Source organism: Perognathus longimembris, chromosome 16, assembly GCF_023159225.1.
Source record: "Perognathus longimembris pacificus isolate PPM17 chromosome 16, ASM2315922v1, whole genome shotgun sequence".
Lineage (NCBI taxonomy): Eukaryota > Metazoa > Chordata > Mammalia > Rodentia > Heteromyidae > Perognathus > Perognathus longimembris.
In genome coordinates, this window is record NC_063176.1 from 3,798,073 (window position 1) to 3,818,495 (window position 20,423).

General features: G+C 37.3%; 1 protein-coding gene across 1 annotated transcript; it reads right to left on the reverse strand.

The window, feature by feature from the left end:
* Positions 1 to 5,275: 5,275 nt before the first annotated feature.
* On the reverse strand, positions 5,276 to 11,909 carry Odam (odontogenic, ameloblast associated). Its single transcript, XM_048364723.1, has 9 exons — positions 11,859 to 11,909; positions 11,730 to 11,771; positions 11,178 to 11,225; positions 10,440 to 10,676; positions 9,997 to 10,041; positions 7,817 to 7,921; positions 6,327 to 6,398; positions 5,510 to 5,671; positions 5,276 to 5,305 (listed from the first exon to the last, which is right to left on the reverse strand). Exons 1-9 carry the CDS (start codon positions 11,907 to 11,909, stop codon positions 5,276 to 5,278), a joined length of 792 nt encoding a protein of 263 aa, XP_048220680.1.
* Positions 11,910 to 20,423: the final 8,514 nt, after the last annotated feature.

Genomic DNA, 20,423 nt, shown 5'->3' on the forward strand with positions numbered 1-20,423 from the left:
TCTTAAGTGTGAGAAATTGCCATCCTGATGAGTATTATATATAGCTTATGTAGTTTATTTTAGTTTGCAGACTTTCTTATGGGCTATAGTTTTTTTCTAAAGTGTTTGGAAAAATATAAATATTTTAAAATAAAACATAGTTTACAGTACTGGCACTTCATTGCACACAGCTCTGTCGACAGCTTCCCTGAGACTTTTCTTGTAAGGGAGATTTGCCTTCCCACAGAGGCGTGCTCATTTTGCAAAGGCTTGGGAAACGGCTCGCAGAATCATGCTTCCTGATCTCAACTAAGCCCTAAGCTGATTTCATATTTAAACCTTTGATACCTGCCCAATTATTAAGCACGAAAATACTCTACATCCTGTTTTCCACATAGAAAAGAAACTTAACACTTTTAACAAAATGACACTTTGCATAGGACAGTATACTGAGAGCAAAGTTTTAGTGCTTGAACTCATAGCTTCCGTCAGACACTTACTTGATCTACATATTCATGGTTCAGAATTTCAAGGTTTTCTCCTTCTTTAATTAATCAAACTATAAGAAAACTTATGCATTTAACAGATGTTGTAATTGTTCTAAAGCTTATAATCAAGTAATTGTGTAGCTTTATATTTTAAAACAGCAGTAGCAAATGCTTATGTATTAAATACTGCCATTCTTTACATGATTTACTATATGTACATAGTTTTACAGACACACACATGCATTTATATTCTTAACAGCTCTATGTAGTTAAGTATAAAATTGTCTCTATTTTACAGATGAAGAAAATAGGCCTTCAGAGTTAAAAAACTATGATTATATGTCTAGTAAAGTGTGTAACTGGAATTCAGACTTAGCTCCTAACCACAACACAAGAAGCATGAAGTAAAATGAATTAGGGAATTAGCGATGTAAAGAATCAGCACAGTTTCAGAAATTCTGAACTACTTCATAACCTGTTATTCTTAAATTGCTTTTACTTTGAAAGAACTTACATTAGACTTCTTTGAACAAAATGTTATAATATAGCATTCTATCTGTATTTGAAATAAATCATTTAAAAACATGATTCAGTTTGGTTGGATTAATGGAAATTTTGGAATCAGACATAATTTTCTTCTAGATGATAATTGAATACCTTAGATGGAAAATATTAACATTTCCCTTCCTTCCTTCCTTCCTTCCTTCCTTCCTTCCTTCCTTCCTTCCTTCCTTCCTGCCAGTCCTGGGCCTTGGACTCAGGGCCTGAGCACCATCCCTGGCTTCTTCCCGCTCAAGGCTAGCACTCTGCTACCTGAGCCACAGCGCCCCTTCTGGCCATTTTCCATATATGTGGTGCTAGGGAATCGAACCGAGAGCTTCATGTGTAGGATGCAAGCACTCTTGCCACTAGGCCATATTCCCAGCCCCTTCCTTCCTTCCTTCCTTCCTTCCTTCCTTCCTTCCTTCCTTCCTTCCTTCCTTCCTTCCATCCTTCCATATGACTCTAGAACTCAAAGTCAGTACCTGATGCTTTTGCTCATTGGCTTATGCTTCACCAACTGAGCCACATACCATACCAACATCCCAACACTGTCATTTTTAAAGTACAGCATATCAAATCTACAAAATGCTTACTGTACTTCATTGTGATATACAAGGCCTATTTATTGGTCCCATTTTCATGTCTTATCATTTGGTAGAATTAGATAATAGGACAGCTCAGCTGCTGGCCTTTTTCTTTAAGTTATACAATTACTGATGTTGATTAGGTTACATTTAGATTAGGTTACTTGTGTTTTGGTTGTATGCCAGACACTGTGTAATCTGGGAAGACATTGTCTATGGCTGTGCTTTCCTTGAGGTTACAGTTTATTAGAACAAGTTAAATAAAAGTACCAAAAGAATGGATTTGTGAGATGACTGAGGAAGCGCAGCTCCTACAGAAACACATAGAAGTAAAGAGTAGACGTTAGGCATCAGCCAAATGAAGGAGACCGGGCAGCACGGTATTTGGACAGGGGCGATGGAGTGGCTTCAGAGATGAGAGATAAACAAACACACCGCAGAATATAAAAAGATTTACTTTGGCTGGAGTGCAAAGGTCAAGGGAATGTATGGTAAAGGTATCACCAAGGTCATGTGGTGAATTGTGAAGCCAAGTAAAAGACTGCGAAAACTTAAACAGAGACAAATTGAAAGGTACTGATTCTGAGCAGGAGAAACACCCAATTACGCTTCTATGATTGAGAGGTCGTTCTGTGTAAGCAGATCAAGCTTGGAGGGCCTCTTAATAGATTAGGGTGCTAATGTATTAGGGTGCTCGCTCAGGATCTGGAGGGAAAAGTATGTTCTTAGACTTCTTCTGTGTGGGCTTCCCGACAACAGGACCAGGCATTTGAAGGCACTTGCCACAGAAAGCTGATGACCTGCGGACTTCTACAGTACAGACTGCCTGCCCCGCTCACCCAAGTGCTGGAATTGTAGACGAGCACTTAACGCTATTAGATTTTTTTTTGTTTTTTTTTGCCAGTCCTGGGGCTTGAACTCAGGGCCTGAGCACTGTCCCTGGCTTCCTTTTGCTCAAGGTTAGCACTCTGCCACTTGAGCCACAGCCTAACACTAATTTTAATTCCTCCATTTTCTTTGTCTCATCTGCCCCTCATAATTTTTATTCTTTTGCCTCCAATTATATCAGTTCTTTCTCTTCTTTCTTCTTTTTCATCTTTTCCTTCTGTACTTCTTGGTATTTGTTGCTTTTGGTTGGTTGGTTGCCACATTTTTTTTCTCCCCCCGCCTCCACTTTTAGCTCCATGACTTCCTTCCCCTCTCCTCTCTTAACCCCCTTCTTTTTACTTTACTCTCTTTTTTTCCCCCTGTTTGGCTAATGTTACATGTGAGTATTCTCAGTTTCTTACTATTTTTGTACCACATACAGCATTTTCTTTGGCCCTTACTTTTCCCCAAACTTATGGGACTGATTGTTTTCAGTTGGTTACTACTATTCCCCCACCCCCCCCCCCACCCCCCCCTCCCCCGGTCCTGGTTAGTCTGTTAGTGGGTTGCCTTACGGAGTTAGTTTTCTTCTCATGAATGGTGCTGGTGAGACTTAAGCATTAGTTTTGCTCTCATGAATGGAACTGAAGAGAATTAAGCCTATTGTATGGTTGTTTGGCTGTGGGGCTAAACCACCATTCTGATGGTAAGAAACAGCACTGTAAATTCAGGCGTTTGTGAAGTAATATTTGAAAGTTTGTAAGGAGTCCTTAACTTTTTTTTTTTTTTTTTGCCTGAGAGGATGGAGATTCAGTTTGAAGTGACTCCCATTAGAATTGCTTGGCACCTGTTGTAGCTGCCCATGTAGGAAATTCTACCATCCAAACTCTTCCTCATTTAGGCTGTATGACCCTTACCTGCTCATGCCACCTAGCCTGGGCAGAGAAATACATCCTAATTGCCCACTGGATATCTGTGACATAGTTAAATGGCAAAAAAATGTTCCTCACCCGAAGAGCCCTTTCTGTACTTTTTCACCGATCAACCATAGCAGGCGTCCTGTAAGTAGTGTAGGGCTGAAGACCCCGCTCCCCCCTCCAGATTTTCTTTTCCTGACTAAAACCTGTGCCAATGTTGAGCCATCTCTCTACACTTCCGTAGGCCTTTTTCAGTCCAAGAACTTCACCAAGTCTAAATCTGATGAGACGCAACATTGATGCTCCATTGTCTATAGGATGCAACATCTCAGAACGAGCATCTATCTTCCTGGGGATCCATTCTTTTGGGTGAAAGCAGTCATTTTTGTAGCTGTGTGAATCAAGATCACCCATTACAAAATGGGGCAACCTGATTTCATAGGGAATGTATCAGAAAGGAACCGACTGAATGAAAAATGAGATGGTGGTATGTGAAAAGAGGTACATATTCTAGTTCATCAGTCCCCCGCATGACACTCATCCACAATCCATTGACAATACATCCTTCTCATTGGAGATGACACCATTTTGTAGAGGCCTTCTTTATTAATACACATATCCAACAGTGTAATGATACTAGCTTCTTCTTAATATTCTGTTCTAGATTATACAATGACAAATGCTTTGAAAAACTTTGTTAGTAAAAAAAAAAGAACTTATAGCAGTTGCATCATTTTTGGATTACATAGTTGAAGAGTATAGTATTACTCTTAAGTGAAGACAAAGTCAGAGAAGAGTGAAGACATATTGTGTATTTCAAAAAGTTGCTATTAGCCTTGAGGAAGCAATAACCTTAAAGATATCAGGCACCACCACATTCTTTGCTCTGAAAATTAAAGTAGAAGAATATTTTAGTACCATTAGACTATTTTGTGTAACATTTCCTAGTTGTCATAGAAAATTTTCTATACAATTCTATAATTTTTCTGAGAATTCCATAATTTCTTACTATAAAATAGAAACGATCGCTTCCTGTTTCCTCAACAGGTATGGGCACCATAACGGCTCTAGTAAGTTTAGTATGAGAAAGACTGGCACAGATTCCTCATTGAGCAAAAGTCACGCTGTATTGGAATCTTTCAGTATTTCTGATGAACTAACTTGAATAGACTTCTATGGCACCAAGTAGACATTAGGGGGAAGATTTTTCTCAGGATACTGTTTAATCCTGGTTGTAGCTGTTATTTCACATTATAGCTCACTATAGGTCCCTCCAGTCTCTGTCTCCTGGTTATACTGAAAATAGACTCTTTTCACAAAAGAATGTTGAATACCAGAAGAGGCTAATGTACAGCAGAGAAGAAAACCATATAAAGCTTTTACTGTTTAGTTTTTCCTTCAGGTCAAATTGTTCCCTTTTGTTTAATGTCACTGTTGCCTGCCCACTGTAGCTTCAACAGGAAACTCATTCAGACAGGCAACGATCAAGGTACATTTGATATAAAAGTAACTACACATGGCATTTATTTGTCATTATGCAATTTCTATATTATTTTGATATTTTTATTTCAAGCTGATAGAGATATTGATGTTATTACAATGTTTGGTTTGCAAAGGGAAATGATTATAGGAGTGTTAGACATTCAGCTTTTGTCACAGGTGATAACTGCACAGTATGACATATATGACTGAAAAGTTCATTTCACTTAAAAAATTGTTGGAGTCTCAGAGTTATTATCCTTCGTAGGTAGAAAGAAACAGTAGTTTCTTTCTTCATAATCATTTTTGAAACAATTTATTAGTTCCTCTGACAATTTGTAAGAATTGTCACAGCACTTACGTAATCTTTGACTTTGACACATACCTACCAAACCCTCGTAATGGTTGAGATGGCAGCTTATGGCTCTCTGAGGCTGTCAGTCTTGGCCTAGTAAGAAAAGAACAGTCATGAGAAGCTTGTATTAGATTAAAGTTAAGCTGTTCATTAATGAATATTTTTCTATCAAGAATAATTATTGACTTTTTGTGCATTATATGGTTAGCTATGTTTTTATGTTTACAATAACAGAATCCTATGAACTAAGTTCTAAATTTATCCTTTTCATTAAAATGAATCTTTGGTTTACTCTACCTTCTCTTCCGGAAGCAGCCGGGCAAGAGTTGGGTCTTTAGTGGGAGTAAAAGAATCGGTCGTGCTGGGTTTTGGTGTAGTTGTCGGTACGAGAACTCCTGCACTCTCAGGCCTAAAGTTTATTACTTCATTTTGTAAATATGGTACTCCTCCTTCAGCTGGCTATAGAGAATGAGAATGAAAGCAGGTTCCATCCAAGGTCAAAATAGGGAAAAACATGAAGAGACAGGATAAAGATGCAAAGCAAGTATCTGCTCAGAAAACAAGTGGCTTTATTGCTTTTCTAGAACCTAAGCTTTAAATCATAAGATCATAAGTAATGAATATATTTTTGTTGCTATGATTGTCCCTTAATATTTGATTTTTTTGGTGCCAATATTGGGGCTTGAACTCAGGACCTGGACATTGTCTCTTAACTTTATTGTCCAAGGCTGTCCCTTTACTATGTGAGCCACAGCTCCACTCCTAGATTTTTGGTGATTAATCGAAGAGAAGAGTCACATCATCTTTCTTGCCAGGACTGGCTTCAAACTGTGAATTCTCAGATCTCAGTCTCATCATTATAGGTGTAAGCCACTAACACCCAGATAAATACCTGCTTCTAAACAAAGATGCCTAGAAGAGCTGTTAGTAGGGCTCCCTCAATAAATATCTGAGCAATTGAGTATTATGAATCTTGACTAGAAAAAAAGCTACAGGAGAAAGAAGCAGTAATTATTGATGGAAGGACAAGGAAGGTTCCCACACCAGGGAAGAAAGGTGTTCATTGCCAGTTGTTGATTTCCCAGTGCTAGCAAAGTGTCGTGAAGAATCCTACCATCGCAGCGGTTTCAGGAACTGTGCCCAAGAAGGTGTCAAAAGATAATTGCTGTTGTCCTTCTTGCACACCCTGAAATAATAGGAAGTTTAAATAGGTCTAAATTAGTGTTAGATAAAAATGTCATCCTTTGCTTCCCCAAATGTTAAGCATTCATCAACCTCTTAGATCATTTTCTTTTAAACAGTCATGAGACTTTAGGCCTGACAAGAGAAAAGCACATCCTAGTAGGAGCGATCTGCTATCTGTGCCGCTGCTTCCTACCATTCCTTGCTAGTCCTTCATGTTTCCCAGTTCAGCATATATAATCCTACCCAACTTGGACCTAAGGGAAAACTGTCATCATACGTGATGTAGTTAGAAAAACAATAATCTCATATTATAATCTCATGTAGAGCATGGATACTGTGTAAGTCTCAAAAATACCAAGTCCCCTTACATCTTGACTAAAGTCGGTGGTTATTGCTTCATTTTTTTTTTGTCCTACCTCATTATCTTTCCTTCATGGTAAGAGTCCCTGTGATATGTAGATATTTGATAATATCCACTATATATCCACCATGTCTGTGTACTCCTTCCCTGCTATGCTAACATGGCCCAAATCCTGTGAAAAGCCACTCCAGTAGCCTCCCATCAAGATTTCTGTGGAGCCCCTTTGTGTTTTTGAAGTTATGTAGATATAGCTAACTTTGCTCAACCAAAGTTGTTATCTCAGTGGTCTTTGAAAGATAGTCATGTACTTAATACACAATTATGCAGGCAATTTAAAAAGTTTTTTTTTTAGAAAAAGAAATTAGGCATTTACTCACAGGTCCAACTTGCTGAGGAACATATCCAAATGGGGTGTAGAATGGTATCTGTCAGATAGTTTGAAAAATGTTATGTTTATCCTAAGTTTTACCATATATTTGTGAAAAAAGGATTTCTTAAATTTACATATCTTTTATATTAGTTAAGTGATGTTTCAAAAGTTCATATATTTTAGTTGATAAAAAAATTATCATTAAACTACCAAGATTCTTTCTAGTGCCATTTTCTCAGCCACCTACTACAGTTCTAAAGATCCATGGTAGATTGATAAAATTCAAGGTCCATATCTAACTGTATCTAAGATCTAGTGATCAAAGGTATCTTTTATGAGGACAGCTATTTTATTTTGCTTTTTATTACTTTTAGTAACAAGTACACACATATATGTGTATGTATAAAGTTGGGTACCCAGGATTACTATTCAGAAGAGATTTAGCTTTGGCTCTGATGCTATTAGTGTTCATTCAATAACCTTATTCACTAAAATCTGGATGTGGAGTATTACAAATCTGTGTAAATGATTTTTAGGAGAAAGCATTACATTCTCATGTATCGGCCAGGTCAAATTATTAAGTATTTAGCACAATAATATACTGAACTGCTATTTTCTCTGGGAAATTACACGATTTTCTCTCCTTTCAGATAGAAGTAGTCAGACGAAAGTTAAGCTCTTATCGTACCTGCTCCTCGAACTGCTGCTGCCCTGTTTGTTGGGGTGACTGAGTGGCCGCCTGTTGAGCTTGGTCCCAGGGCAGTAGCATGTAAGCTGGATAGTATTGAAGCGTCTATTTGTTCATAGAAAGACACATGGTATTAGAGAAGTACTAGTCATGCTTTTTTCTAATGTCAGTACTCATTTAAAGGTGTTTTCTGTCTGGACAGTAGATTTATATTATGAAATATAAACAGAAGAGTTGGATAAACAGCCCTTCTCAAACTTTGCACACAACCTATATCCCACATGGTACTGGACACTTTAAAATGGTTATTTTGTTAAACAATTTAGGAAACCCAGAATCCAAACAAGTAAAAGAAGTATTTAAATATTTTGGATCATTTATAAATAAATTTGCAACTACCAAAGAGGAGGATAGTATGTATAGCACTGCACACACACACACACACACACACACACACACACACACACACACGCATGCAGGACAGGTATAATGAATGAGAAAGACATTCTTTAAATTCTTAAAAATAATGATTTCCATTTTATTAAAGGAAACCATATGCATTTGTGTGTGTGTGTGTGTGTGTGTGTGTGTGTGCTGGGCTTGAACTCAGGGCACACTTCTTTTCCCTGAGCCTCCTCTTTTGTGCAATGATAGTGCTCTACCACTTGGGTCTCAATATCCTTTCTGACTTTTTCTGTGTAGTTTATTGAAGATAAGAGTGTCATGGCCTTTTCTGCCCAGGCTGGCTTTGAACCACAATCGTCAGATCTCAGCCTTCTGAGTAGCTAGGATTACAGGTGTGAGCCACCAACACCTGGCTCTTAGCATTTTAGAATACCGGGAAATCCCATAAATAGACAAATAACACAATTTCTATCCCCCATTTTATCATGGATTGACATATCATGAATCTGGTGTGTTTATATAAGTGTTTATAGAGAGTGAGGATCATAGTACATAAGTGTTTGTAGAAAGTGAGGAGCATAGAACATATATAGTTTTAAATGGTGTTTTATTTCTTTGTGTCATTAAGTGACTATATTAGCCTTGAGAATTAAAGCTTCAAAAGCAACCATATTTCCAGAAGGAATATATTTTTCGACAGTGATTTTTAATCCTCCTTAGTAATCAAAAGTACCTATTGAGCATTTTAGAAGATAACCACATTTGTCATCTAATTGTGTGTAGGGTTCAGGAATTTGTCATTATGAAAATCACCATCAGAGGATTTGATGTAAATCCAGGGTGGATAGCTAATGGTTTAGTGGTTAGAAACAGGGTAGAGATTTAGATTCTATCCCACCCAACTACTTCATTAGGATTAGGAATTTAAGATTGTTTTGTGTTTCTTAAAATGAAGCAATTCTACTTGTCACATAATGTTTTAAATACTAATGAGATAATGTCTAGAAACAAGTTTTGTTTTGTAATGGCAGTGTGGTTGAAACAAAATTACATAATTATAGAGGAGCTAAGAGGTATAACTTTTTATGAAAAGATTGATACTGAACTAGTGAGTAATACAATCGGTCTATAGCACTCTTTGTGTGAATTCAGCATATTATAAAATTGATTATCCTGAAACTGACAAGGACTTTCCTGTTTATATAATAATCTTACCAGTTTACATCTATTCTCCTATGTAATGGAAATCATCACTATTTAATTTTAATATGAAGTCAAATGGAAAGTACCGCATGCAAGAAGCTAGGAATGTTTTATAACTGTCAAATAATGTGGTCAAGTGTGTCTTATTTCTGTATCTACTCCTGTACTATTACTATTCATATATAATGGCTATGCGTTTTATAGTCCCACTATATGAGAGCTAGCAATCTGTCACCTGCTGACAAAATTGTCCAAAGTCAATCCATGATATTTCTGTTGAGTTGTTCCCCAATGACAGCCCTCAAGATGCACATGTGACATGCTAAATATCAGTGAGCACTTTACTCCCGACATGGAAATGCCCTGGAAACCCAGCAGTCCTTGAGACTCTAGTCATCTGCCTTTCCTTAAGGAGCTAAGTGGGGATAATATCGATACACTGATACCAGCCCAGCGATGGTAGTATGTAGAGAGTAATAAGTGCTATGTTATTGAGTGCCCTACAGTGATAAAATTAAAAGAAGCATTCTGCAAGGAAAGTGTAGGTAACCACATGAATTATTTTCATTTACCTGTGTTTGTTCTTGAGGTATTTTAAAGGAAATTATGTAGGGTATCTGTCAAAAAATAAAAAAAGGATATAAGCATTTCATACCTAAATTTGTTATCTAAAGTTCCCAAGCTGTTTTTCAAAGACCTAAGACATGTAACTTTATCGTGTGCATTCGTAAACTCCCATTAAAAGGCCATCCATTTTATGAAGTATCACTCTTGTAACTTATTAGACAAAGCTATCCTAAATAACTGGTCATTTAGAATATTAACCCTTTGGATTCTAGAACAGCTAATTTGACTAGCGTTTTCACCGTCAACAATCAGAAAAGAGGTGAAAGTATTACCTATCAGAGAAAACATTGATGATTACTCTTGTCACGTGTGAAGGCTGACTCATAGCCATGTTGAAGTTCGGTGCACAGTTCCCTCTCCGGAGGAGCACACGGTGGAGGAGACTTACGTGATTGGGGCCCTGTTGGTTCTGCGGTGGTGTTGGCTGCGGCGGCGAGGGGTCCAGCTGCCCAGCCTGGGCTCCTTGGGCAAACCTCCCTGGTCTTGGAAAAGGTATTTGGTTTGGGAACAGCCCCGCTAGCCCATCCAGAAGTGCCAATGGGAACTGAGGGCGTCCTGCCACGGGAGCTGCCTGCTGCGGAGGTAGAATCCCCGAGAAGGGAGGAATCCAAGGATTGAATGGGCCCTAGGAGGGAATGAAAGAAAGAAGTAATTTCTTTCCATGCTCCAAATCATTTAAGTCACTCCCAAGGGACAAAATCAGACACACATCCCAAACAACATTTTTTTTTTTCCTTAGCCCTTCCTGATGAAATAGGACCGTAGTATCCTGAGACGTTATGAATCATATACAGTGTTAAATTCCCAAAAGGCCTGAAAAAAATATGGGGCAGAATTTGCTAGGCTGCTTTCACATCTTTGTTTTTGAATCATTAGTTTAGCAATCTCACTGTTGCGGGAATCAGTGGCTAGCAAAGCCTAGTTCTTAACAAGAAAAAGGTGGGATGATAGTTTTTAACCCAGTCTTCCAACAAATCATCACTAGAATATGTACGGCAGATGGATAACGTTGAAATTTTTAAGATTTCGGAAATAGAGTCAGGATATAGCTTGTTCTTATACAGAATGCCTCGAGCATTGAGCAGTTGAGAATAGTCTCTTGAGCTGATTATGGAGGTGGATATACCCGCAGCTGTAGTGGCAGAAGTTGACCATTATTGAGGTTCAGAAGTAACTGGAAGGGAAAAGAAAACGTGAAAATAAGATTACTACACAGGCGAAAATGATTAAGAAGACAATGCAGCCTACGTCAGAGGAGGCTCATCCACCTCCTGTAATCCTTTCCCATTGTGCTCATTAAATCCCAGTGATTAGAAGTGGTTGAAAGCAGGTTAGGATTTAGCAGCAGTACCCCTGTTGTGTATGTGATTCACCATTTACTCAGGCTGTGGGTATAGACATTTTGTACTTCCATATGGTGCTATGCCTCCCCATTAGATAGAACGAAAATATAGATATTGTCTCTGAATTTTTAGAACTGACAATTAAACAAGGGGATGGGGGGGGAAGTGATATGTTAGAAGTTGTACAGAGTAACCATAGGAAGCTTAGAACTGGTTTGGACTCATGTAAGAGCTAGTGGCTAAGGTGCAGGTTAAACCAGGGGAAAGCTTTTTTATTTTTCCCACTGTACTTTCATTTAAAAGCAGATTGGATTGGCTTAGCTATTTAAACTCACCTCATGGCTGTTGCTGGCCGACAAAAGACGCTGTGGCACAAGCTAAAAAGAATCAAGAAAGGACATGGTCAGAGACTGGGTTCTTGCAGGCTTTCACCAGGAGACGTAGAGTATCAGTAAACCACCTACCGGAGCTGACAGTGTAGCTCCCAGGAGTCCAAGAAGAATGAAGGCTTTCATTTTTAGATAATATACCTAGAAAATAAGACATGATATCTGGCTTTAAAGAGATTCTCTACTTTTAATAATCACGATAAAAAATAATTCAGTAGTAGTGTCATTCGGCGCAATGGAGGAAAAAAATTCAGTATTGATTTACATCCTATGACTTAAACTAAACATATACTTATGAACAATTGTAACAGAACTCTCTTTTCTCTCAGAGATGCTGTTTATAGAATCCAAAATTGTTTGGATTGACCAAACGGCCCCTCTAGTGGAATTTGGTATCACAGAAATGGGTAGAGAATAAGATGGGCTCACCTTTGAACCCTACAAGCCATGGAAAGGCCATGATTGGGGTAAACCAACTGGGTTATTATTGTTAAAGTGACTTTAGCATCTGCATTGAAAAAGTACTATTATAAAGATCTAACAATAGATAATTACCATTTAAAGCCTAATGATATATATATACATATATATAATAACAACAGAGACAATATTTTTCTGATATATACATATATATACATATATATAGTAGCAACAGAGACAATATTTTTCTGATTTAGGGATACAGATTATAAAATTAATAGAGCATATCTCAGAGAAATATATTATCATTTGCTCTCAATATGCAAAAGACTTTTCCATATTTCTAATCAACTCATAGGCCTTACATACACATTTATGTAGCCTTTGTAGTCTATCTTGCAGTTTACCAAGTTGTTCCTTAAATTTATGAAACCAAGCATTTGATATCTTACCGTATTCCTAGGCCTAAGAAATCTAGAGTCACGGAAGATGTGTGTTCTTTCTCTCTCAGATGCTACTCAGAACTCCTAAAATTTAAAACCCATCTTTAGAAAAAAAGGGACCAATCATTTTTCAAAGGGAACAGTGATTCAGTGGGTTTCAGACAATGACTTAGCTAATCACCCCTTTCCTAATCATCTAGATGATTAGGGTCTCCACACTTTTAGTAATGTTGTTAAATTATCCCCTGAGAACAGTTTTCTTGTAACCACTCTGGCTTCTCCTTGGTTATGACTAACTCTTCTGGTATAATTTTATTCCACTCCTTTTATCTTCTTTAAAGTAGACACTCTAATTATGGAAGTCTTTGTTAAATTCAAGGGTAAATAAGCCAATCTTTTTATTTTGTGAGTAAAATATAGACTTACAAGACAGAGGCATACATATACAAAACAAAACTTCAAGGTTAGAATAAAGATTCTCCAGTGCTCCAACATGAAGGAAATATGAGCTAGTTTTACTTAAGTTTGTCTTGGAAACAACATCTGCCATTTCCTATGGAATAAAGTCTTTTAAAACCCACTTTCTTTTTAAGCAATATTTCACTATGCATGTTTTAAAAATATTTATTGTTATTATAAAGGTGATATGCACAGTTACAGTCACCTAACCCAGACAAAAAATACATTTCTTTTTGAACCATGTCACCATGTCACCCCTTCCCTCCCTCTCACCCTGGCTTCCTTCCCATCCCCCCCCCGCAAGTTGTGTAGTTCATTTTCAGCATGGTGTCTAGAGGGTCTCACTGCTGCATGTATTCAGCTTTTGTCCCTCAATTTGTGTGCTCTCCCCTTTCCTTCCAAAGACAGGTAAACAGATAAACCAAAGGAAAACAAACAGAGCAACAAAGAAGAAGAAAGAAACCTCTTGTGTTCATTTCCTGGAGCTCATCTCAATAAGTATTACGCTATATGATCAGATGTGCATGGCAATGGCACCTTTGCGTTCCTTTCCTAAGAATATCCTCCTTTAGTGGGAATGCTTAGAGACTTGTATGATTTTTATCATGGCCCAGTGTATTTTTTATTTTTATTTACTTATTTTTTACCATCCAGTATGTTTGCTTGTAGAGTTACGGGCACATCCTAGTAACTACAAATAAGGGAAACCATGCAACCTGTGTTTCTTTGAGTCTGGTTTACATTACTTAATGCAACTTTTTCCAAGTCTTTCTCTTTCCTTACGAATGGAACCATACCGTTCTGATGGATGCATGGAATTCCATCGTGTATATACAGCACATTTTCTGGAGAAGGATCTGGGTGGATTCCATACATTGCCTATGGCTAACAAGATAAAAAATCACTCTCTCTATATCTATAAAATAAAATTTCCCATGTGGTCACCTTGCTTGTAATAAACTAATCAAAGGTTCAGCTGAAAGGAGATTGTCACATGGTTCTGGCAGAAAAGAGTTTACTGGGGGTGGGGGTGGGGGAGGGGGTGGAGAGCACTCTGCAGGCCTGCACAAGGTGGAGGTGTGCCAGGGGAGGGGGGGTTCAAGGGGTGCAGGAGAAGGGAGAGGGAAGGGGGTCAAGGGTCAAGGGTCAAGGGTCAAGGGAAAGGCTGCAAGGGGGCCAGGGTCTGAACTGACAGGGATTGATCTATAGGGAGAGGGTGGGGAGGAGGTGTGGCCACAGGGAAGAGCTGGGGGAACCTCTCCTTGCCCCCAGGTGCACCTGCTACCTGGGTTGGGAATGCTGGGAAGGAGGAGGGGGTAGGGGGGTTCTAGGGAAGGGGCCATGTGTACACCGAGGAAGAACAGTGGGGATCTAGCATTCTAGACTTAACAGGAATGGCTTACAGTAAGACATAGTGGTGAATTAATGTGGTGGATCTCTTTGTCCTTTACTAAATATAACTTTAACATTCGAAACATAGCAATTACTGTTTATCATTGCTACTTAGATATCTTTATTAAAATGCTTGTTTCTGGGGGTTGTTATTAATATTTGACTGCAGTGGACGATCTGGGATCACAACTGTGGTAATATATTATCCACTAGTTTCTGTCATAGAGGAGTTATCTAGCTACATGTCTTGAACAATGAATGGTAGCCTTGCTTGGTTTTGTCTTAGTAAGTTGAAACACATAATTTGTATGATTATGAATGCTCATTAATATCAATGCTTACATTATTGGTTGTTTAGCCAAAACCCCCACAAGAGGCTGGGTGCTTTCGAATCAAATCTGCAATCCTATCAACTTAGGAGGCTGTCATCTGGAAGACCATAACCCAAATCCAATCTGGGCCGAAAAATCCATGAGGACCAACTACAAAAAAAAAGTTGGGCTGGAGGCATGGCTCAAGTGGTAGGCTACCTGCCAAACCACCAAGCTGATCAGTTCAAGCTGATCCAGGAAACAACAACAAAAACCCAGCAAAACCCTACAACAACTCAAACATTAGTTAAAATAATAGGGGGCTGGGGATATAGCCTAGTGGCAAGAGTGCCTGCCTCGGTATACCCGAGGCCCTAGGTTCGATTCCCCAGCACCACATATACAGAAAACGGCCAGAAGTGGCGCTGTGGCTCAAGTGGCAGAGTGCTAGCCTTGAGCGGGAAGAAGCCAGGGACAGTGCTTAGGCCCTGAGTCCAAGGCCCAGGACTGGCCAAAAAAAAAAAAAAAAAAAATAGACCTTTTTCATGAGTAAGGAGGATGATTTATGAATTTGTTGCTTTAGGTTAGCTAGTTAGACTATCTAAGACATTGACGGCTGATTTTTACTAAAGCTTGATGGTTAACTGATGGTTACCTGGAAAGTGCAGCAAACTAGTTAGGAGGATAAACTAGGTAAAAGTTTTTAATTTTTTAAATTGCTATTATAAAGGTGATGTAGGTAAATGTTTGTTAATTACTGATATGTTTGCATACATATATATAGAGAGAGTAGTTTTGAATATTGAATATTGCCAAATTAAATATATTGTTTTGGGTTCTCAATCTCTTGAGATTTTTATTACTTTCAGCAAGGTCCTAAGCAGCTAACTCCACTAAGTTATTTGATCGAATAGGTCAGAAATTGGGTCACGAGCCAGGACGCAGAACATTTAAAGATTACACTGATGACTCATTTCGTCTAGCTACAGATTTCTGATATCTGATGTAATGGTGAGACATATCATTCAAAAAATTTTCAACACTTGAATATATAAAAGAATAGCTGAAACTCCATTTGTACAATAGAAATGTAGAAAAGAACAGTTTATGTATTAATTTGTGATAGGTTTCAAGACCTTATGTTATTAAAAGAACAGTTTATGTTTTAATTTGTGATACTTTTCAAGACCTTATGTTATTAGGGAAAAATTACATATGGGTTAGAAAGGAAGAAACAAGGGTCTCTATTTTTTTTCGTCACACTATAATGTCTCTTTCATTCAACTCTATTGAGCACACAAGTTTCTTTCCTCATAGCAGTTTCCTACTAAATATTGAGTTCTGTGAAATAAGTGGCTTACTTCATTCTAGGAAGGAAAGAAATCTAAAAGATCTAAAACATTATCAGTCTATACAGATTAAGGCTCAGGGAAAGAAGATGACATCCTGGATGAAAAATTGTTGATATAACTTTGTTCTTTTATTTTAGTTCAGTTACTAGAACTAGACAAACCTTCATTCATGCAAAAGTACAAAAACACATTATAATGCCAAGTGCATATGACTGTTGGATTATGTATCTGTGTTCTGTGCCAATAATATACATGATGAATGGCTTACATTAGTTTTCTCAAAATGTTATCTTTGCCTGTTTCCCTTTTATCCCCAAAATATCTATCAAGAGGCTTACAGAGTGCCATTGTTAAGAAGATCGGTGTTCCACAGGCCATAAAATTGAGTTTAAATTTCAACAATGCTTGTAATAAAAATAATTTCTTTGTACTTGGACTATAATTTTACAGGAACATGAGAGACAATCTTTTGAAACCAAAGGGTACGGTGACTTTATTTATTTATTTATACAACAAATAGTTGAGGTACAACTTCTACAGTTTGTGTTTTTGCTTGGTATTAGCACCAATAGAAATGGTTCCAGCCTCCATGGAAATTGTAGTTCCTTTATTGTTTTTTAAAAAAGTACCAGAATTATGGTTAGAATTCAAGTATTTTATTGCTTTAAAATAATACTTTATTTTATTGTAAAGGTGATGTAAGAGGGGTTACAGTTACATAAGTAAAATAATGAGTACATTTTCTCCCACTTCCCCCTGATTTCTCTTCACCCCCTCCCCCATGTTGTAAATTTCATTTCCCACAGAGTGTCTTGCAAGTATGCTGTTGCATTGGTTCACCCTTTGTATTTTATCTCACCATTTTATAATTGCCCTTCCCTTCCCCAAATCAGCTGAACATATATAGGAGACACAGGGTACCAAATAAAAAGGAGTAACAACAGGGGACAAACAAAAGGGGGAAATGAAAACAAAAGAAACAACTTCATAAAGTACATTAAAAAAACAACATCAAAAACCTCTTGTTTCCATAGGTGAGAGTTTATTTTAATTAGCATCACGATAGCTCAGTAGCTATATTCATATGATCACGTTTTTTGATTCGTAATCAAGTATACTTGGTAAGATGTAGTAGATATGTAACTACAGTGGGAAACATAGTAACAAGATAAAGATAATTAACAGATAAAAATAATGAGAAGAAAATGATAAAAGTGGATGTTTTTATATATTACCAGTGATGAATTTGAAATCTCAACTCAATAGGGCCAATAGATTTTATAACTAAGAAATATTTCATTAGTAAGGTATGCAGTAAACTATAGAATAAACAAGTTAGCTTTGGCTCTAGTCTCTTCTATTATGTTAAGTTTATGTTTCACTTCAATGAGACTTTACTAAAGTAGCCCTTTCTATTTGAAATTATGAACACAGGACACATTAATCTTTGCATGTCCGCTACGATGATGCACACTAATGGTTTTAATGGGATCACGTGGGTCTGATTTTATTTCATTTAAGATCTGTAGTTCTGTGCATACAAATTATGGGTATGGAGTTTGATCTTCAATAGTGTGTTTTAGCAATAGTGATATTAGAGTAAATAAAAGGGCCTTCCTTTTACCAAACCATCCCTGTGATTTCAGAGTAGTTGAGATGTAGCTGTACACAGCTCAGCTTGGGCGTAAGACTACACACTAGGTGTACATCCCTGAAATGTGGCAAATAGAACACTCTAGAGAGGAGATTCGTCCTCCCCAATTCTGCTCCTCTTGAGCATCTATCTGCTATATTTCTTGTGAAATCATTCACTGTATTCCTCGGTCAGAAATGGTTTCTTCTTCTATTAAACATCTCTAATATTCATTTTGTCTTTTTATAAAGTGAATTCCAGACCTGTGTGTTTCCTTTGGGGCATATAATTTGTTTGGTCCCTAGAACGTTTCTGTATTGTCACCCTCATGAAAGCAAAAGCAAACTCCAAGTGGTTTTATTTCAGGCGAGTTGTCTTGGAACTTGAGCGCGGCGTTAGGAAGGAAGCCCCCTGCTTCAGTCCTGGGGGGGGAGAGGGACTCCCACGCCTTCCTGCTTCCTCAAAATTCCGGTGAATGTTTCCCCCATTTGTTACCCTGAAAACTTTACTGTTTAATATAAGCTGTAGTATTTTATCATTATTAATAAAATTGCATTTTGTCTTTCTTTTCCCCCAACTTCCTCCTTTCTTTCTTTCATTTATTCTCTATCCCCTTCTTTCTCTGCCTTCGTCTCTTACTCCATTTATTTTCCTCTTTTTCTTCCTAACTTGATTTACAGACTCAAGTCCTGTGCCTCTTGGTCACTCTCCATTTCGCTCCTCGCTGCTTTTCTTGGTTACTAACCTCCAATCATGTTAAGTTTTCTTCCTATGAACATTACGCCTGCTCTGCACTGTACCGGCAATGCCATCTCTTCCTTACTCAGAGACTGCCGCTTCTTGTCACTTGGCTCCCATTGTAGTTATCACCATATATGACATTTTATCACCCTACCAAAGGCACTTCCCAGGTTACCACTTCACTCATAGTACCCTGGTTTAATGCTCTACAAAGCCAGGACACTTACTTATAACTAGGATATTGGTTTGCTTGCTCTTTGGCTTACTCGTTCTTTTTAGTATTATTAACAATGACGCGTTTATATTTTACCTTTCACCTCTAGCACATAACTTCATCACAGATGAATCCTCGCTTCAGTTACTTCATCATCATTAGCATCTGCAAGATATCATTATAGAAAACAAGCAGGGAGGTTAAATAATTTGTCAAAACAGCAAAGTTATTTAGCAATCTGAATGGTAGAACTTAGAATTGCACATAGTCTTGTTTCCAAGGTAGATTATTGTTTCAATACTATATTCTATGAGTTTACATAGGGCTTTCTGGATAATTTTTCCATGCTTTCTTTTTGGATATATTACATACAGTTCACAACTCTCTTGATTAAAATTTCTTTCTTAGCCTTTGTTGAAGATTCTCTCGATCTCTTGGATGAAATATCCTGGACATACATCATTTTCATAAATATCTCCTTTTTTCTGTAATTTATGAAGCTTGGATTGTTAAAAATTTTCTAAGATACTAAGATAAACATGTATTTCTGCTTAAGATAGTCTAGTAGGAGGAAATAAAGCCAAGATTGTTCCAATAAACAGTTTACTTATCTTCAGCTGAATGTACCAAGCATGAAGTTCATCTAATAATAGTGTCTATTGTTCAGGTCACCTTGTAATGAAAGAAATTTGATTTTCTCTGTTCTTTCTCCAGGGAGCTTTTCCATTTGCAAAATGCCTATGCTACCAAAGCCAAGATCTCATGAATCCATGTTGCTCGCCAGGTCAGCGTTTAGAAATGTAGAAAAACTGTGAAAGCACCAATATTATATTTTCAAGTATCTATTTTATTGAATATTTTACCTTTAATAGCCACATTCATTTTTAGCTTGTAAGCCAATTTGATTTCTGTCTTAGTCAGGTAAGAATTTCCTCTGATCCTTGATAAATTTTATTACTTGCAAAAGCTGTTAGTTTTTGTAAATTGAATTTATGACTACACGAGAGGCATCGTCAAATTTTAAAATGCATGAGCTTTTGTGCAAAATCACATATTTAAAAAATAATTTTCTATTCTCCTATATTTAGATCTTCATCTCAGATATGCAATTACTTTACATTCCTGTAAAGCATCATCACACATAACAGGTTTGTGTAAGTGACAACATTAATAGAATAGTGCATTGTTTACCCAACATCTGGATTGTGGCAATGAACATTTCTCTAGATTAATGTAAGTGTATTCATCCTCCCCCGTAACATTAAATCTTAGATCCTGATATTTTCATTTCACAGATGAGAAATAGATACCTTATTTGGGCTAAAAGGTTTTCCCAAAGTGATGTTGTGAAGTACAATATTGGAACATGAACTGAAGTCTAAGTAAAAAAAATCCTCTTTTCGGTAAACAACATACTGAAACTTATACATTTTTGAAGGCCCTACATCCTAACCTTTATGTTTGTCTTTTCAAATATGTGTACATGGAAAAATAGTTCACTTAGTCACAATGCCCTCTTAGATCTGACAGATTTATTTTTGTCTCTTGTATTATCTATTCAAAGAAGTCAAGTCATTTATACTTTGAGAATTTGTTATTAACATATCTTTCTCAATTATGAAGTCTACAGTGTCCTGGAAGATACCATTTTTGGGGGAGCTATTATTCACAAAAG

Coding starts and splice junctions, on each gene's coding strand:
- Odam (XM_048364723.1), bottom strand. CDS start 11,909: ATGAAAGCCTTCATTCTTCTTGGACTCCTGGGAGCTACACTGTCAGCT. Junction 11,772..11,858: donor GAGCTACACTGTCAGCTCCG/GTAGGTGGTTTA, acceptor GATTCTTTTTAG/CTTGTGCCACAGCGTCTTTT. Junction 5,672..6,326: donor TTCCTGAAACCGCTGCGATG/GTAGGATTCTTC, acceptor CATTCTCTATAG/CCAGCTGAAGGAGGAGTACC.